Source organism: Eretmochelys imbricata, chromosome 1 (genome assembly GCF_965152235.1).
Source record: "Eretmochelys imbricata isolate rEreImb1 chromosome 1, rEreImb1.hap1, whole genome shotgun sequence".
Classification (NCBI taxonomy): domain Eukaryota; kingdom Metazoa; phylum Chordata; order Testudines; family Cheloniidae; genus Eretmochelys; species Eretmochelys imbricata.
This window is the reverse complement of record NC_135572.1, coordinates 306,596,930-306,611,501: the sequence shown is the minus strand read 5'-3', so window position 1 is coordinate 306,611,501 and position 14,572 is coordinate 306,596,930. Positions and strand designations below refer to the sequence as shown.

At 36.2% G+C, this 14,572-nt stretch overlaps 1 protein-coding gene across 5 annotated transcripts in view; it reads left to right on the top strand.

Annotated features, from left to right (window-relative positions):
• NRCAM (neuronal cell adhesion molecule) overlaps positions 1-14,572 on the top strand; it is a 107,019-nt gene that overhangs the window by 87,025 nt on the left and 5,422 nt on the right. For 4 of the 5 annotated variants that reach the window (XM_077807781.1, XM_077807782.1, XM_077807780.1 and 1 more), the window contains 2 exons: positions 6,930-7,061; positions 8,661-8,739. In XM_077807781.1, the coding sequence (XP_077663907.1) occupies positions 6,930-7,061; positions 8,661-8,739 (211 nt within the window). Of the gene's footprint in view, positions 1-562; positions 689-2,268; positions 2,422-6,929; positions 7,062-8,660; positions 8,740-14,572 lie in introns of all 5 variants that reach the window. The other variant, XM_077807778.1, reaches the window with a different exon arrangement.

Genomic DNA, 14,572 nt, shown 5'->3' with positions numbered 1-14,572 from the left:
ATTCTATAAGGGTATTGTGATCCTTTTTATCATTATAAATTCAGTAGAGATAGTTGAAAAGCAAAATTCTATGCAGGGCCAGCAGTGAGGAATTTGCAAAGTCTATGAAATACCACATGGAATCAAGGAAATTGTGTACCTGCATTACAATATATCCTCTCCTGCAGTTCCCAGTACTGAGTGACCTGTAGAATGCTCTTCACTTTTCAGCTGTCTGCATTGTACTTCAAGAGATTTAAACGATAGTATTTTCCAGGGCTTTGGCAATTTGGTATTTTAAAGGGTTTGGCAATTTTAGTGGTCTAGGCCATGCCAGTAGAGTTCATAGACTTAGTTCTCCTTTCTAATTTAATAGTGTAGTGGCTACCTGCTGTTCAACTACCGCATGTGCTAATGCTGTAATTTAGTCACTAATTTTCAATAATGGAAACAATGAGTATGTATGAACCGTACATTCCATATATGTGGTCCAAATTTGCATAGTGGTTTCTTAAGATAGATTTTATTATATGCATGGAGCCACAATTTCATATTTTGCTTTGTTTTTCTATTGTGTATTCAGTGCGACCAGTTTACCCAAGGATCAGAAATGTTACGGCATCTGCTGCTGAGACCTATGCCAATATCAGTTGGGAGTATGAGGGACCAGATCATGTGAACTTTTATGTTGAATATGGTGTAGCAGGCAGTAAGAAGTCATTTCGTTTAATTATTCTAAGTGCTGAGATACATTTTAAAATATTTTAATAACTGAATTTGGCATATATAGATCTAGCTTTATTGATAGCTTTTTAAATGTCTAGAAAAAATATCTTTTAATTTGATCTAGCAGATTGTGTCATATTAATATAGTAATAAAAATTCCTGTTCTTCAGGATACATGATGCTTAGAAAATAAGCCTTTGTTCCCTTGTGTTACTTTATCAACTCTTGTGAACAAGAACCATTACTACCTTTAACTGCCTGAAGCTGTTGATCATACAGTGATTACAATCCTGCATTGAAAATATATTGTAGTGGTTCTATTAAATGTCCTAAGAATATTACAGTGACAAAAATACACATATCAAAATAGAAAAGAATCAAACAAAAACAAATCTTGTTAAGTTATCCCTTAAAATAGCAGCAGACAAATAGCATATTAGGAACAACAAACTTCTACCTACACATTAGCATGTAGTTAATAACAAAAATAAAGCTCCAACCCTCTGTAAGAGCAATTTGATTTAGTTCTCATTATGCATTAATATTAAGATGCTGAGTTGATAAAATGGAGATACTTCCAGTACACTGTCCTTATTAAGTGGTGAATAAATGCCAGAGACAGTGTACAGTAGAACCTCAGAGTTACAAACACCAGAGTTACAAACTGACCAGTCAATCACACAGCTCATTGAGAACCAGAAGCATGCAATCAGGCAGCAGCAGAGAAAAAAAAAAAAGCAAATACAGTACAGTACTGTGTTAAATTTAAACTACTGAAAAAAAAAGGATTGTTTAAAAAAAGATTAGAGAGGTTAAGGAAACTGTTTCTGTGCTTGTTTCGTTTAAATTAAGATGGTTAAAAGCAGAATTTTTCTTCTACATAAAAAAGTTTCAAGTTTCAATGTTCAGTTGTAAACTTTTGAAAGAACAACCATAACATTTTATTCAGAGTTATGAACATTTCAGAGTAATGAACAACCTCCATCCGCGAGATGTTTGTAACCCTGAGGTTCGACTGTAATTGTAAGTCTTCTTATGAAAAGGTATAAGTTTTGTTCTGAACTTTGCTCAGCGTCACTTGAGATGATTTTAGAAAAAGATGTACACAAACATGAGGAAAACATTCAGAACAATCGGGAACTATTTCCACATCATCTTCAGCATTTAAAGAGAATTTCTCAACAAAAGTAAATGCTGATTAAAAGTGCAAGCAGTATTATCAAATTCAGTGAATAAATGTTTTCTTTATAATTTATAATTTGTAATTGCAAATTCAAACACATTTCTTTAAATAGATGCAAAATAATTATCTGTAATGCAGTGGAACAAAAGTATAAAATAAGCATTCTTATTTAGATAGTATTTTTTTCTTGATATTGCATGCAGTATAGTACTGAAAATCATTATTTTGCCTAAAATTATATTCTTTTTGGAGAAAGCAGTTATTTGTTCAACAAATCCACGTTTAGCCAACTGACTATAGAAAGTGTTCTGACTATAACTTAGAGTAGCAGATAGTAACTTAAAATATTCCAACTTGTTGTTTTCCTAAAATTTTTATAGGCAAAGAAGATTGGAAAAAAGAAATTGTAAATGGTTCTCGGAGCTTCTTTGTGTTAAAGGGTTTAACACCAGGAACATCATATAAAGTCCGGGTTGGTGCTGAGGGTCTGTCTGGTTTTGTGAGTTCAGAGGATGTGTTTGAGACAGGTCCAGGTGAGGCACACCATACCAATTCTGTCTCACATTCAGAATTGTGATATGCCAAGTGCTGAAACATTGAATTGCTGCTAGTGGGGAGATATTTTAGCTAAAACATATTGATATCATTTTCTTCAGCGGTCCTAAACTACTTTGTAAACTTCTAGACATGCCAGCCTACCTACTTTGTAGACTATGAATGTTTTCCTTCTTTCAGTTCACTTTGTTTCCCTGCCATTTATGTTATGGGAAAAAACACTTACTGTTCACATTCGGTCTGTATTCTGTGCACTTAAGCTGAAATATTTTGTTTGTTTCTAATTCATCTTTGAATTGAATTAAAACCTATTGTGCAATATTTAAATAACGTGGTGTACTGTAACACAGCAGAATACCTATTTTTAAAACTAACAATCTCAATATCAGCAGTTTAGTTTCCAGAAGCATGATGTAAAATTGTAATCCATTAATATATTATGTGCCAAATAAGAAGATCTCTAGTTATAAATGTTTCTTTTTCCATCAAACATTGGCTTCCAGATGATTTTTATATCACTTAAACTACAAAATACTCTCATTAATAAAACAGCTTAAGAATTTTAAGTGTTCCATAGCTATTTTTCCATAGAAAAATAATAGATTTTAGTGCAAGAAAGTTTGAAGCAGTTGTGACTTCATACAAGAATAAGTAATGCCTGTTCATTTAACTCAGAGAAAGGGTTTTGTTGGAAATGTATTAATGTCACGATGAATATTGTGTTGCAATATCAGCATGTTCTTGATGAAGTGTTATTGTTTGGTCTGTGTTTGCCAGGCACTCTTACTCATTCCAAGCAATGTGGCCCATGGACAGTTATCCAGTAGATCTTACTTTGGTCTCACCTACTACACAAACATTATGATTTAAGAAAATAGATTGCTAATATGTAAAGTAGTTTGAGCAATATGAAACAATGATCCTTCAGATAACAAAGCAAGTGATTAGCATGCCAGTTTGAAAAAGCGTTCACTTTCTAAAGTCATAATGTTTTTGTTTTGTTTCATGTTTATAGTACATTAATGCTCATAGTGTTACAATGTTGCTATAGGAAAGCTTTTGAAACATAATGCTAAATAGCAGTGCCTCACAAACATTTGCAGTTTCAGAAAAAATGGTTTTTGTTAGTAACCTTTTAGCCAGAGGAGGCTAGTGATACCAGAAAACGGATATGCAAAATTATATATGTAGGTGTGTTCAGAACCAGTAGGCAGCAGAGCGCAAAGATTGTTTTGTAATGCACTCAAAGCGGCGGGGGAGGGGAAGACCAAAACCTTCCCAGTCAACGTTCTGCTTAACAGTAAAACTTCAGTAGATCAAAAATTCAAGACTCCTATATGTATCTGTGAGTAAGTTAAACACCTTGGCTCCATTCCTTGAGTCTTTCAAGGCTGGGAACACTAGAGGCAATGTTCTCTCTTTCTGGCAAAGGTTCAGTATAAAGCATTGCTTTAGAGTCCCCCATCAGATAATTTGTACAGCAAATTTTCTTTTTAAAAGAATCTAGCTATGTCACTTTCTGAAATCTGGGCTAATGCTGCTAAACATTGGGGATGGGGACAAAAGAGCAAGATACCTTTTTCGAGTACTCCTTTGCAAGGAAGGAAAACCCTAGACTGGGTATGTGAGGCCTCTACCAGAAATTGTCTATTTGTTCTAGCAAGCATTCCTATAGAGCATCTTCATAATGTGCAATTTTCTCTTCTTGAGTATGTCCAGTATAGTGGGTTATGTTTTTTCTCACATATTAGCAGCTTCTGTGTTCATCAGGAGTAAATATCTTTCTGCCAGAAGCAGATAATTTGTTTAGAGTAAACAGGAAATTTTATGCCATTTTTTAAAGTTATACTGGGCTTTAGAAACCCCTCTTTATTGGATATACACTAAGTCAAAGAATACAAGAAGCTGCATAAGTAAGTTTTCATCTTTACTCCTATCATCTCTCTTGCATGTTTTTATGCATGGATTGTTTTGTTTGATACTATTTTCTTACTACATTTGAATGTTAAATGTGCTTGTGTGTTTTGCTATAGCATTTGCTACTAAAAATTTAATGCCTTATTATATATGCATGTTTACAAAAAGCAAAATCGCTCTAACGTAAACGTAGACCCAAAAAGAAAACTACTGGTATAGGTTTATTTATAATTCAAAGCAGGATCACCTTTCTGCTTCTATTTCTTTTTTCTTGTAAATATTATCCTGACATTTTTATATATTTAAGTTTTAGGTTTTTAACGTCCACTTTATGTAAAAAAGAGAGAAAATGGGTTTGTTTTATTTTGTTATGTGTATTAGTAGAAGTGTTGCGATCAATTCCGTAAGAAATATTATTCAACTTCTAAAAATCAGAATACAGATGCCCCACCAAAGGCTGTGAAAGCTGCAAAAATCAATCCCACACCGATCAGACTCATCCAACCATGAAGAAATTAAGTGAAGGGCAAATCATACCCTCCCCCAGTAAAACCAATAGGAGGGTACTAAGAAACAGGCAAACTCATTCCCAGAATTTCTAGTGGGAACAGGACTTGCATTCTAGGTGGAATGAGCAGCAGGTCCTGCCTCCAAACTTCAAAGATACCCTGAGTTTGCCTACAGATCCTGGGAATCCACATAGGGTGACCAGATAGTAAGTGTGAAAAATCGGGACAGAGGGTGGGAGGTAATTGGCACAAATATAAGAAAGAGCCCCAAATATTGGGACTGTCCCTATAAAATCGGGACATCTGGTCACCCTAAATCCACAAGAATCCAGGGCCATCCCGAGGTTGTGCTTTCACATTGGCTCAGGAACCCCAGTGTCTCCTTCGACTTCTGGCTGCAAGGAGTTGCTGCTCCAATGGAGCTGCACTACCAGGGATTAGTCTGGCCAGAGCTGTCCCCAGGACTTTCCTTAAAGATGGATCTCCTTTGAGGAGGAGTGGTAATCTCCCCGGTCATCTCTGCAGGGCTGTTGGGGGAAAGGTATGTGTTTCATTGAACCCATCCCCTACCTAAGCATAGCTACTTGTTCCTCCTCTCCTCTTTCTTCTTCCTGGAGTCAAGTGCACAGAGCACCCTCTTCAGAATCTGGAGAGGGAGACTGTGCCATAGAGGTGGCTGATCCTCTCTCATACAGAGGCAGAGCAAGGGAGATTCATGTATGGATCTTAAGACATAAACTACTCTTATGTAGAATTTCTACTGAGATTGGATGTGAGATGCCACTGATCTCAATAGAAATTCTGGGTAACCTCCCTGGCACATGGGCTCATTTGAAACGGAGCAGAGGAATCTGGAAATTCTGGACAAAAATATCCCATCTGTGCAGAGAGGGGATTTTGTGCCTGTGGGTTTTCCCCATCCCTGTGGATCTGTTGTCTCTATCAACCCCTACAGACCCAAATCTCCTGGACTGCTCTTCACAGGCCAGGGGTTCTATGAGTGAGGAGTGGCAGGGAGCGGACAGGCTGGTTGGTGGCAGGTGGATGCACTCCTCCTCTTCTTCTCTCAACTGACTTCTCCTCTATTGTCCTCCTTCAAGGGTTCCCTCTCCCTTTAAGGGGAGTCCTCAGGGCAGCTGGCTCCACAATTTTCACATGTGAGAGTGGGAAAACACTGCGTTCACTAGGAAAACTCATCCTGTGTAACACAATAGGAAACGGGGGCACAGCACCCAAACCACACAGATTTCTGGGATGCACAAGAAATGGAAGCTCCAACCCTGCATAAAGGCCCTCAGTATCTGCTCTATAATTGATGTCTCTTCTGAATGTCACTTTCCAAAGTCATGATAGACAGTCAGAGGAAACTAGGTCAGAGAGAGACCCAGGGAGGGGCTGCCCAGTCAAATGCCACTTAGTCCTTCAAAAGCTAAAAAGGGTTGTTAAATCATGGCAATCAAGATGGACTGTATGATAATAGTTGGCCTGGAAGAAAGCAGAATCCTAATAAGGCTTTACATGGTGCTCAAATGCTGATTTCTTGTTCTAATTGAATGGTGGGGTCTTGAATGACCTACCTTCTCCCTTGTTTCAGTGGAATTGGCCTGTGCTAGCCAAAGAGTATTTGCTTTTTTAAGAATGTAATCCAGATGTTTATAAGTTATAAAACACAATTCCTTTTTTTACTTGTATCAGTGTGAGTTTGAGAACAATTTTAACATTTGTAAAAAGTGTATATGTGTAGGACATGTACATGCTTTACAATGAATTTTTAAACTTAAATGATAAATTAGTAAAATACAGGAATGTTAGAGATATTCAAGAGTCAGTTCTAAGCTTTTTTACTTTTACTAAGCTTTACTAAGCTTTTTAAAAACCTACAATTTTTAAATTTAAACAACTACAAACTACAGTGTTGCTATATCCCTCATGATTGCTAACTGCCACATTGTTACTATTGCTGCATTAATAAATGATATGTTATTTATGTGAATAATAATATAATACACATTTAAATGTGTATCAGATAATCTAATATTTCTTTCCCTTTCATTCTTCAGCAATGGCAAGCCGGCAGGTTGACATTGCTACTCAAGGATGGTTCATTGGTCTTATGTGTGCTGTTGCTCTTCTTATCTTGATTTTGCTGATTGTTTGCTTCATAAGGAGGAATAAGGGTGGCAAATATCCAGGTAGGATATACATCAATGTAAACTAAAATAATAACATGCAGGAGAAGTCATACCTGTTCATCAGCTAGTCATAGTGGACATTGACTGCATAACATCATGTGCTAATAGCCAGTTAGAAAGCTTTCTTTGTGCCAATTGTTCTACAGCTATTTCAGAATAAATTTTACTCAGTGCATTACTCATCCACAGATGTGTCTGGATAGTCACTATGATGTAGTTTTCCAACAGTAAGTATAGTTCCATAAATAAACTGAGATATACGTAGCACACAATTACTAACAATTTTGTGTGTTTTGATTTTAGCATGTCATGTTGAGCTGGCTTGTGGCAAAAGAAATCAGTTATTTCAATATGTAATTATAAGAGCCAGAAGTGACTACTCAAGATGACATGCATTATCATAATTTTACTGCCAAAGATGATTCACATCATCTCGAATAATGGAATATAAACTAAATTTGTAAGAACCAAGTATGAAAATTGTTACTAGTGTAAAAATGTGATACTATAAACCACATACCCATAACTACTATATCAGGATAACATATTAGAATAATAACTAGCAAAACAGTAATGAAAAGACACAAACAATATTTTTTTAAAAAACTTGTAAGATTCATAATATAATTTCCCACAATTTATTGGCATATGTACTATATTCACAATTTATTGGCATATGTACTATTTAAATATCTATCTTCTATCTTAGTTATTCCTAGGGTTCTGTCACCTTGGTATCAAACGTCCCAATATTGTAAATACATGTTAATATCTTTACATGAGTTAAATAGCACTAGTCACATGCGTAAAGTTAGTTAAATCTCTGAGTGCTCCGAGGATTGCAGCCTCAGTATACAAAGAAGATGTATTTAATTGAAAATAGTATTTGTAGGAAAAATATTTTGAAAAATACAGTTAACTTTAAGAGAGACAAGATTATGTCATATTTATCCCCAAATATAGGAGATTTTTTGGTTTGGTTTTGGTTAGTTTTAAAAAAAAAAATAGTTACAACAACAAAAATTCTTCCTGTAATTAAAAAAAATCCATGGAAACCATTTTTAAAATAAAAATAAACATTCCCTATGTATTGTTTGTAACCCAGGCATTCCTGCAATTGTACCAGTGGATAAGAAGATGAAAGCAAATTTGCTAGAAACTGGTTATAATCAAAAGCAAAATGAACTAATCATTTTCCTTTATTAGTATGAGTGAAGTGCAGTCAACTAACAGCATAAATAAAACTAACGTATTTAAATTTTAATACTCTAACTTTTTTATTAATCTAAAAAAGTAATGCATTTTTAAAATAGAATTTTAAATCTGCAAGTGTCCCTTTTAAATCATGTTCAAAAATGGCTGCAACAAAGGACTTTCACTACTGCCAAATGATGTACAGTATCTTGTCCTTCAGTAAAGATATTTTTAAACTACCACATATGCATTTTATTTAGAAGTAACAATCTAAGGCCCCGGTTTTACAAAGTGATCCTGCCCAATCCATAGTACTCACATCCAAATAGGTCATTTTGCAGGATCAGGGCCTTAAATATTTAGTCCTAAAATTTAATGATTAAATCCCAATTTCAAATATTATAGTGAAGGAAAAGGAAGATGCACATGCTGATCCAGAAATTCAGCCTATGAAAGAAGATGATGGAACATTTGGTGAATACAGGTAAGCAGTTAACACATAGTTTTCCTTATGTTTCCTTCTCTTGTTAATTTTTAGATTTAGAATAAAATATAGTTTATAGAACATGACACTTATTTTATGAAAATGAAATTACAACCTTTTGTAATGGTGCAAATTACTTTGCATTTAATGTTTTACATAATTAATTATAAATATATCTTTAATGAGACTGGTAGAAAAATGTAAAACATCAAGAATTAGGATTTGCAGGATTATGCTAATTTTATCCTATATTTTAGCGATGGGCCATCACTGTAAAATTCAGATCCAAATTTGAATTTTGATGTCTCAAAATTAAGGGCATTTCCATACAGAGTTTAGTCTCTGGCCCATCTTTAATATACTGAAAATCTCAAATACTTGGGAGCACTTTTGCCCTGTCCTGCAGCACATACAAAATACTTTGTCTTGGAAATGTGCTTCTCATATAAACAGAGACAGTAGTAACCTGTATCCCATTCACTGGAATGCAGGTTCTTTTAAAATTGCTGCCAGTACCAATACAGAAACAGCAAAAAAATTAATTACACGACAGAGAAGAGGAACTATCACTTAAGAAAAACACACCACTCCAGAGAATTCAGTGCATGAGATACAGCAGACTGCTTCAGACCATGTCACTGAGCTGACTGTCATTCTTGCATGCCATTTTTGACTGTCATTCTTGCAGAAACATGTGAGCTGAATCTCCTTGCAGCACAAAAAAGATACTCTTTAAAGAAGTCTTTTCATAATAGTTACATATGGTGTGTTTTAAAGAGAGCTGTACCATTATATTAAATACATTTTGATTTAGTACAGAAAAGGATTTTATTATTTCTTTCACAGGTCAGTGTTACATTTATTTTTCCATAGGTAATATATTCTTTATAGTATATTCCTATGTAAATAACAATTTAAAAGACTTTAATTTTTATATGTAATCAATTCTAGTGCATGGAAAATCTGTTCTTTCAAATGGGGTTCACTGGACTGTTGTAACATTTTTTTGTGTAGCGGAATGTGCATCTCATCTGGCTGGAATAATTTCTATATTTTTTCACTGTTCTGAATGCCAAAGAGCAGTTTCTGTTTACTCCTGCAGCTATTAAAATTATTCTAATCCCTCATAATATTTACCAAGTCAGTACAAAAATATTTTAAACTTGGTGTTTGTTTTTAATTTGAAATGCCTATTGGGTTAATTTAGTTGATTTTAGCTGACAAAAATGAGAGACTGAAAGCATTGGCTGGGAACAGGCACAGTACAAACAAGTGCTATACAAGCTTCTCTATACAGCCCAGCTATTGTACCTGAATTCTAATTTACAGCCCCTCTGCTTTTCTATTCCTGGACATTTCTTTAGCAGAAACTGACATTGATGCAGAACTGTGCCAAATTATGTGATGGCTTTGTGATTTTGACAAATATTCAGTCAGGTCTAGGATGAGACCAGTGAATTTGCTTTTTATGTGTTGACATGTACCAGGGTTTGAATGTGTGTATCCATATTTAAATGGCTTGTGTGTTAACCCACAGAACCATCTAGTGCTTTGTTAAATGGTTTTATAATGCATTTTAAGAAAGATATTACCAACCCATTATGTGGTGAATATGGAGAACAACATCTGCAACTTCTATAATTGTTCACAGGAAAGGAGTTGCTCATCTAAGTCACCATGCAGAAAACTCCTTTCTAAAATGAATTTCTGAGGCATTAGCCTATGATGGGCTTTCCTTTTTTTCTCCTTAGAGACAGGGCATCTCCAGCTATCAGTCAAACTGCAGAAGATGTTTTGGCACCCTCTCTGCAGCTCAGCATCAGTGCAGCCAATTAGTTCCCAGTTTCATTCCACCTCACACAGCTCTGGTCATGGTGCAATGCTTCTTTGAGGAAAGGTGGTTTAGGTTCTTTCTAAAAATTTCTCTAAGAATTCGAGTATTTTGAATTTTTTCATCACTTCAGGTCCATGTCTATGTGGACAATAAAGACATTGGACAAAGACAGGAAGAGAAAACTGTGCCATCAAAACTCATGACGCAGACCCTGGCTTTACCAAAGCAGTGTCTGTGAAATCTGAGCAATCCAACTTGTCCAGAAGATCAGCAGATGAATCCTCCAGTACCAGATCAGAAGCCCCCTCATCAGGAGCAGGGCTAAGCAGTCTTCAAAGCTCTCAAGGATTAGTTCCCTCTCGTGTTCCCTCTGTCAGGAGGTAAAGCAATCAGATGAGTGGAAATCCAGGGATGGCTCTGGACATCATGTTTTTCAGCAATGGCTAATGGGGACAGAGAAAGTATGGGGTCTCTCGATCCTTTTGTGCCAACTACATAAGGGAGCCTGGTTTTCAGGGAGACAATAGATCCATTAAGAGGAGCCTTCTGACTTCATAGGGCTGTTTCCCAATCTTTCAAGGGCCAAAATAGGTGGAAGAAGTTGACATATTCAGTGACTGGACTATGATACTAGACATGTAGATCCTTTTGATAGCCCTAATGGGATACAGCACAGAATTTGTAGAAATGCTCTCCCTCCCTCTCTGTTCCACAGGAAAAAGCAGTGTGTTTTATCAAGTCTCTCTCATTTGTTATCAGCCAAGGCTGTGATTTCAAGCCCTACTGAATAAAAACTCTAGGTGTCTACTCTCTGAATTTCATAGTCTTCAAAGAGAGACCAGCTCTGGACTTCAGGTGACCCAATCTATTCGTAACAAATTAAAAATTGAGTAATCCAGAACTCTCCTCACAGAGTACAGCCAGGAGATATCAGTAGACCCACAAGATGCTTACGTACTATGGACATCACTACAGATCACCAGTATCTCAGTTCTTATTTTATCAGTCTTCAGTATCAGCCCTTCCATTCACTTTGATTTCTGGCCCTAAAGTGTTCTCAAAGGTCATGGCAGAAGTGTCTCTAAGAAGGCACAATCCCATACCGAAAGAAATAGCTGTCTCAAAGCAAGGTGCAAAGGATTCTACCACAAATTAATACTTTCCAGAAAGGTTACAATATCAGATTTAAGAAGATTCATTGTCCCATTCACATTCCAGTCTTCCTAGTATCCTGTACAGATGTGATGTCTTGGACTGTTTTCAGTTTAGACCTCTTCAATTGTGATTTCTCCATGTGAAGGCACACATGAGCTGGTTTAGCCTCTTCAGCTGGTGAATGTATTTCTTGCCAGATTCATGCAATGAAGGAAATGTCACTTCAGGAAACCCAGAAGCACACAGTGACTGGAGATGCATGCCTGTTCTGATGGGGAGCATACCTGGACCATCACAAAGTAGAAATGAAATTGAGTCCCTCCAGAAAGCTATTTTATATCAACATGCTGTTGTTATGAGCAATCAGTAAAGCCCTGTGCCTCTTCTGAGTCTTGGAAGAAGATTAGTCTAGGCCAGTATGCTGGAAACAGAAAATGTCTTAGTAGTGACACAAGCAACTAAGCAGGAGACTGTGACTGTGTAAAGAGACCTGAAATCAGAGACTATACAAGGAGCTCCTGTTCCCCTCAGTGCAAAAGTACCAAAGAGGTGTCAACCCTGTTCACCTTGCAGGAGAAGCCAAATTTCTATCCTAGGCAGAATATTCATTACTCCAGGGAAGTGGGAATTTTATCCACATCTACAAACCTGCTGATCCACAGTTGGGGAGAGGTCATAAATGCACATTCATCACTGAAGACAATAGAAAACTTCTAAGCTTCTTCAGTCAGTACAACTGTTTGATTTTTTTCTGTTCTCTGGAGCCAGAGATTTCTGTAGCATATATTTCCACCAATCCCAATTCTGTAAAAGGTGTTCAAGAAGACTATACAGGACAAGGCCTATACAGTAGTAAGAGTGCCAGTGTGATCATCCCAGGGATGGTCTGCAGATATACGTCTTAGTGTTCCTCTGCCTGTTTTCCACAACATCTTGACCCACAAGCAAGTGTTTCAATCAGAAATCCACATCTGGACTGTGAGAGACTTGCTTAGGAATGGTTGACTCTGAGTGCTTTGTTTTATTAGATAAGGCATTGCAATCCTTCTTTATTCTGCATGATGGTCAGCATCAGGGATATATTTTAAGGCTTACAATATCATTTTCCTCTGTTGTAGTTTCAGAGTTTTCAGTTAAGAAGATGTCTTTTGTATCCTGGATTTCTTGATAAATGGAGCAGCTTTTGACCTTGTAGCTTAAGGGGTATTTTATAGAATTCCCAGTGGGGAATTATCTCTGCATATTCTAATTGTTTTTGGTGGGTCTTGCTTTGTCCCCACTTACATTTACTTTGAGGGGTCTTAATTTGAATCTTCAGTTTCTTTGTCACTTTTCTTTTGGGTCACTGCTTTTGACTCCTCTGTTAGAAGTCTTTTTTTCCCCGAGTAGTCATAGCATCAGGTGGGAGGGTCAGTGAATTGTCTGCTATTTCTTGTAAACTTCCCTGATATTTTTCTTTCACAAAGAGGAAGTCATGAATGGTTCCTTGACACTTGTCAAATGTTTCATCTGATCTTGTCTTAGAACAAGAGCTTAAACAAGAGATTTTTTCCTGCTTCTGCCACAGTTGAAAGAAAGCCCTGGTATTGCTGAGATGCTAAGAAAACATATCTAGACAAAACCTTTTTTTATTTAGTGAGATTAAGGAAAGGTAGTAAAATCTCTAAAATCTGCATAGGCTTCTGGATTGATTTATACACTTCTAGTGTACAGAGAAGGAATTCCTTATCCCTTTCATCTTCAGACCCACTTGACTTGGGATTATGAGCAGAAGGGTTCGGAAGTGTTTTCAGGTCAGGTTTACAGAGAGGCCATATGTATCTAAGATATTTATATGGCCTCTTATACCCAATCATTTCAGGCTGTTGATCTGAGAGCACAGAAAAAGTAATTTATTCCCTACAAACTTCATTTTCTGCATCCTCATATCCATCAGCCCAGAATGTCTCCCCCTTCTAGTCAGAGTTATGCTAGAAATGAAAGAAGTTGCGTGTTACCAACTGGATGGTGCTAACCATATTTTGAGTTATTTTGCATGTCTGTGACTATGGAAGAATCTACTGGGAATTGGTTGGCTGCTGAGCTGTACAGAGAGCACAAAAACCTCTTCTGCATTCTGACTGGTTGTTGCATGTACCTATCTCTAGGGAGGAATGACTAATATGTAGACACAGAAAAGATTTGCAGGTAATACATTCCTTTAAAAATTGTGATGAACTTGTAAAGCTGTTCTGCGCACTCCACCTTTCTAATGTGTTTTCTTCAAATATTCTTAAATTCACTACAGTTAAGCTCTTCATTCTCACCTCCTCACTTTTTCACTCATCTCAACCATCAGCTGCAAGTTTGCTATTTGTTTCATGAAACCAGGAAGAAAAATGAATTAGTTTTGTTACATGATTGTTGCCATTTTATTCAAGATATTTAATTCATGTCTCCAAAATATGTCTTTTAATTTCAATGAGCAAAGGTTCCTAATATAAGATAATAGGGAAAAATGTCTAGCCATCCATTAGTATCAGTCTTTATTAAACAGCTAGGAACTTAAGGTTTGGTTCTAGCACAGCAAATAGCAAGCATGTCATTGGACTTACTATGATAACAACCTCATCTCAGTGCAAAATCCATACATGTTCACACCTATTATTTTGTTCCTGGTAGTTATTGTCTCAATGTTAATTATATGTAGTGTGTGTGCAAAACATTTCAAAATACTGGTTTTAAATTTTTCACTACAAATTTTTTCAGTAAATTTGTAATTTATTTTCCTGTTAAAAATTACAATAGGTAAGTATAAGTCAGTGAATAAAATCATGAGTAAAGAAAGAAAAAGGGATTTTATGA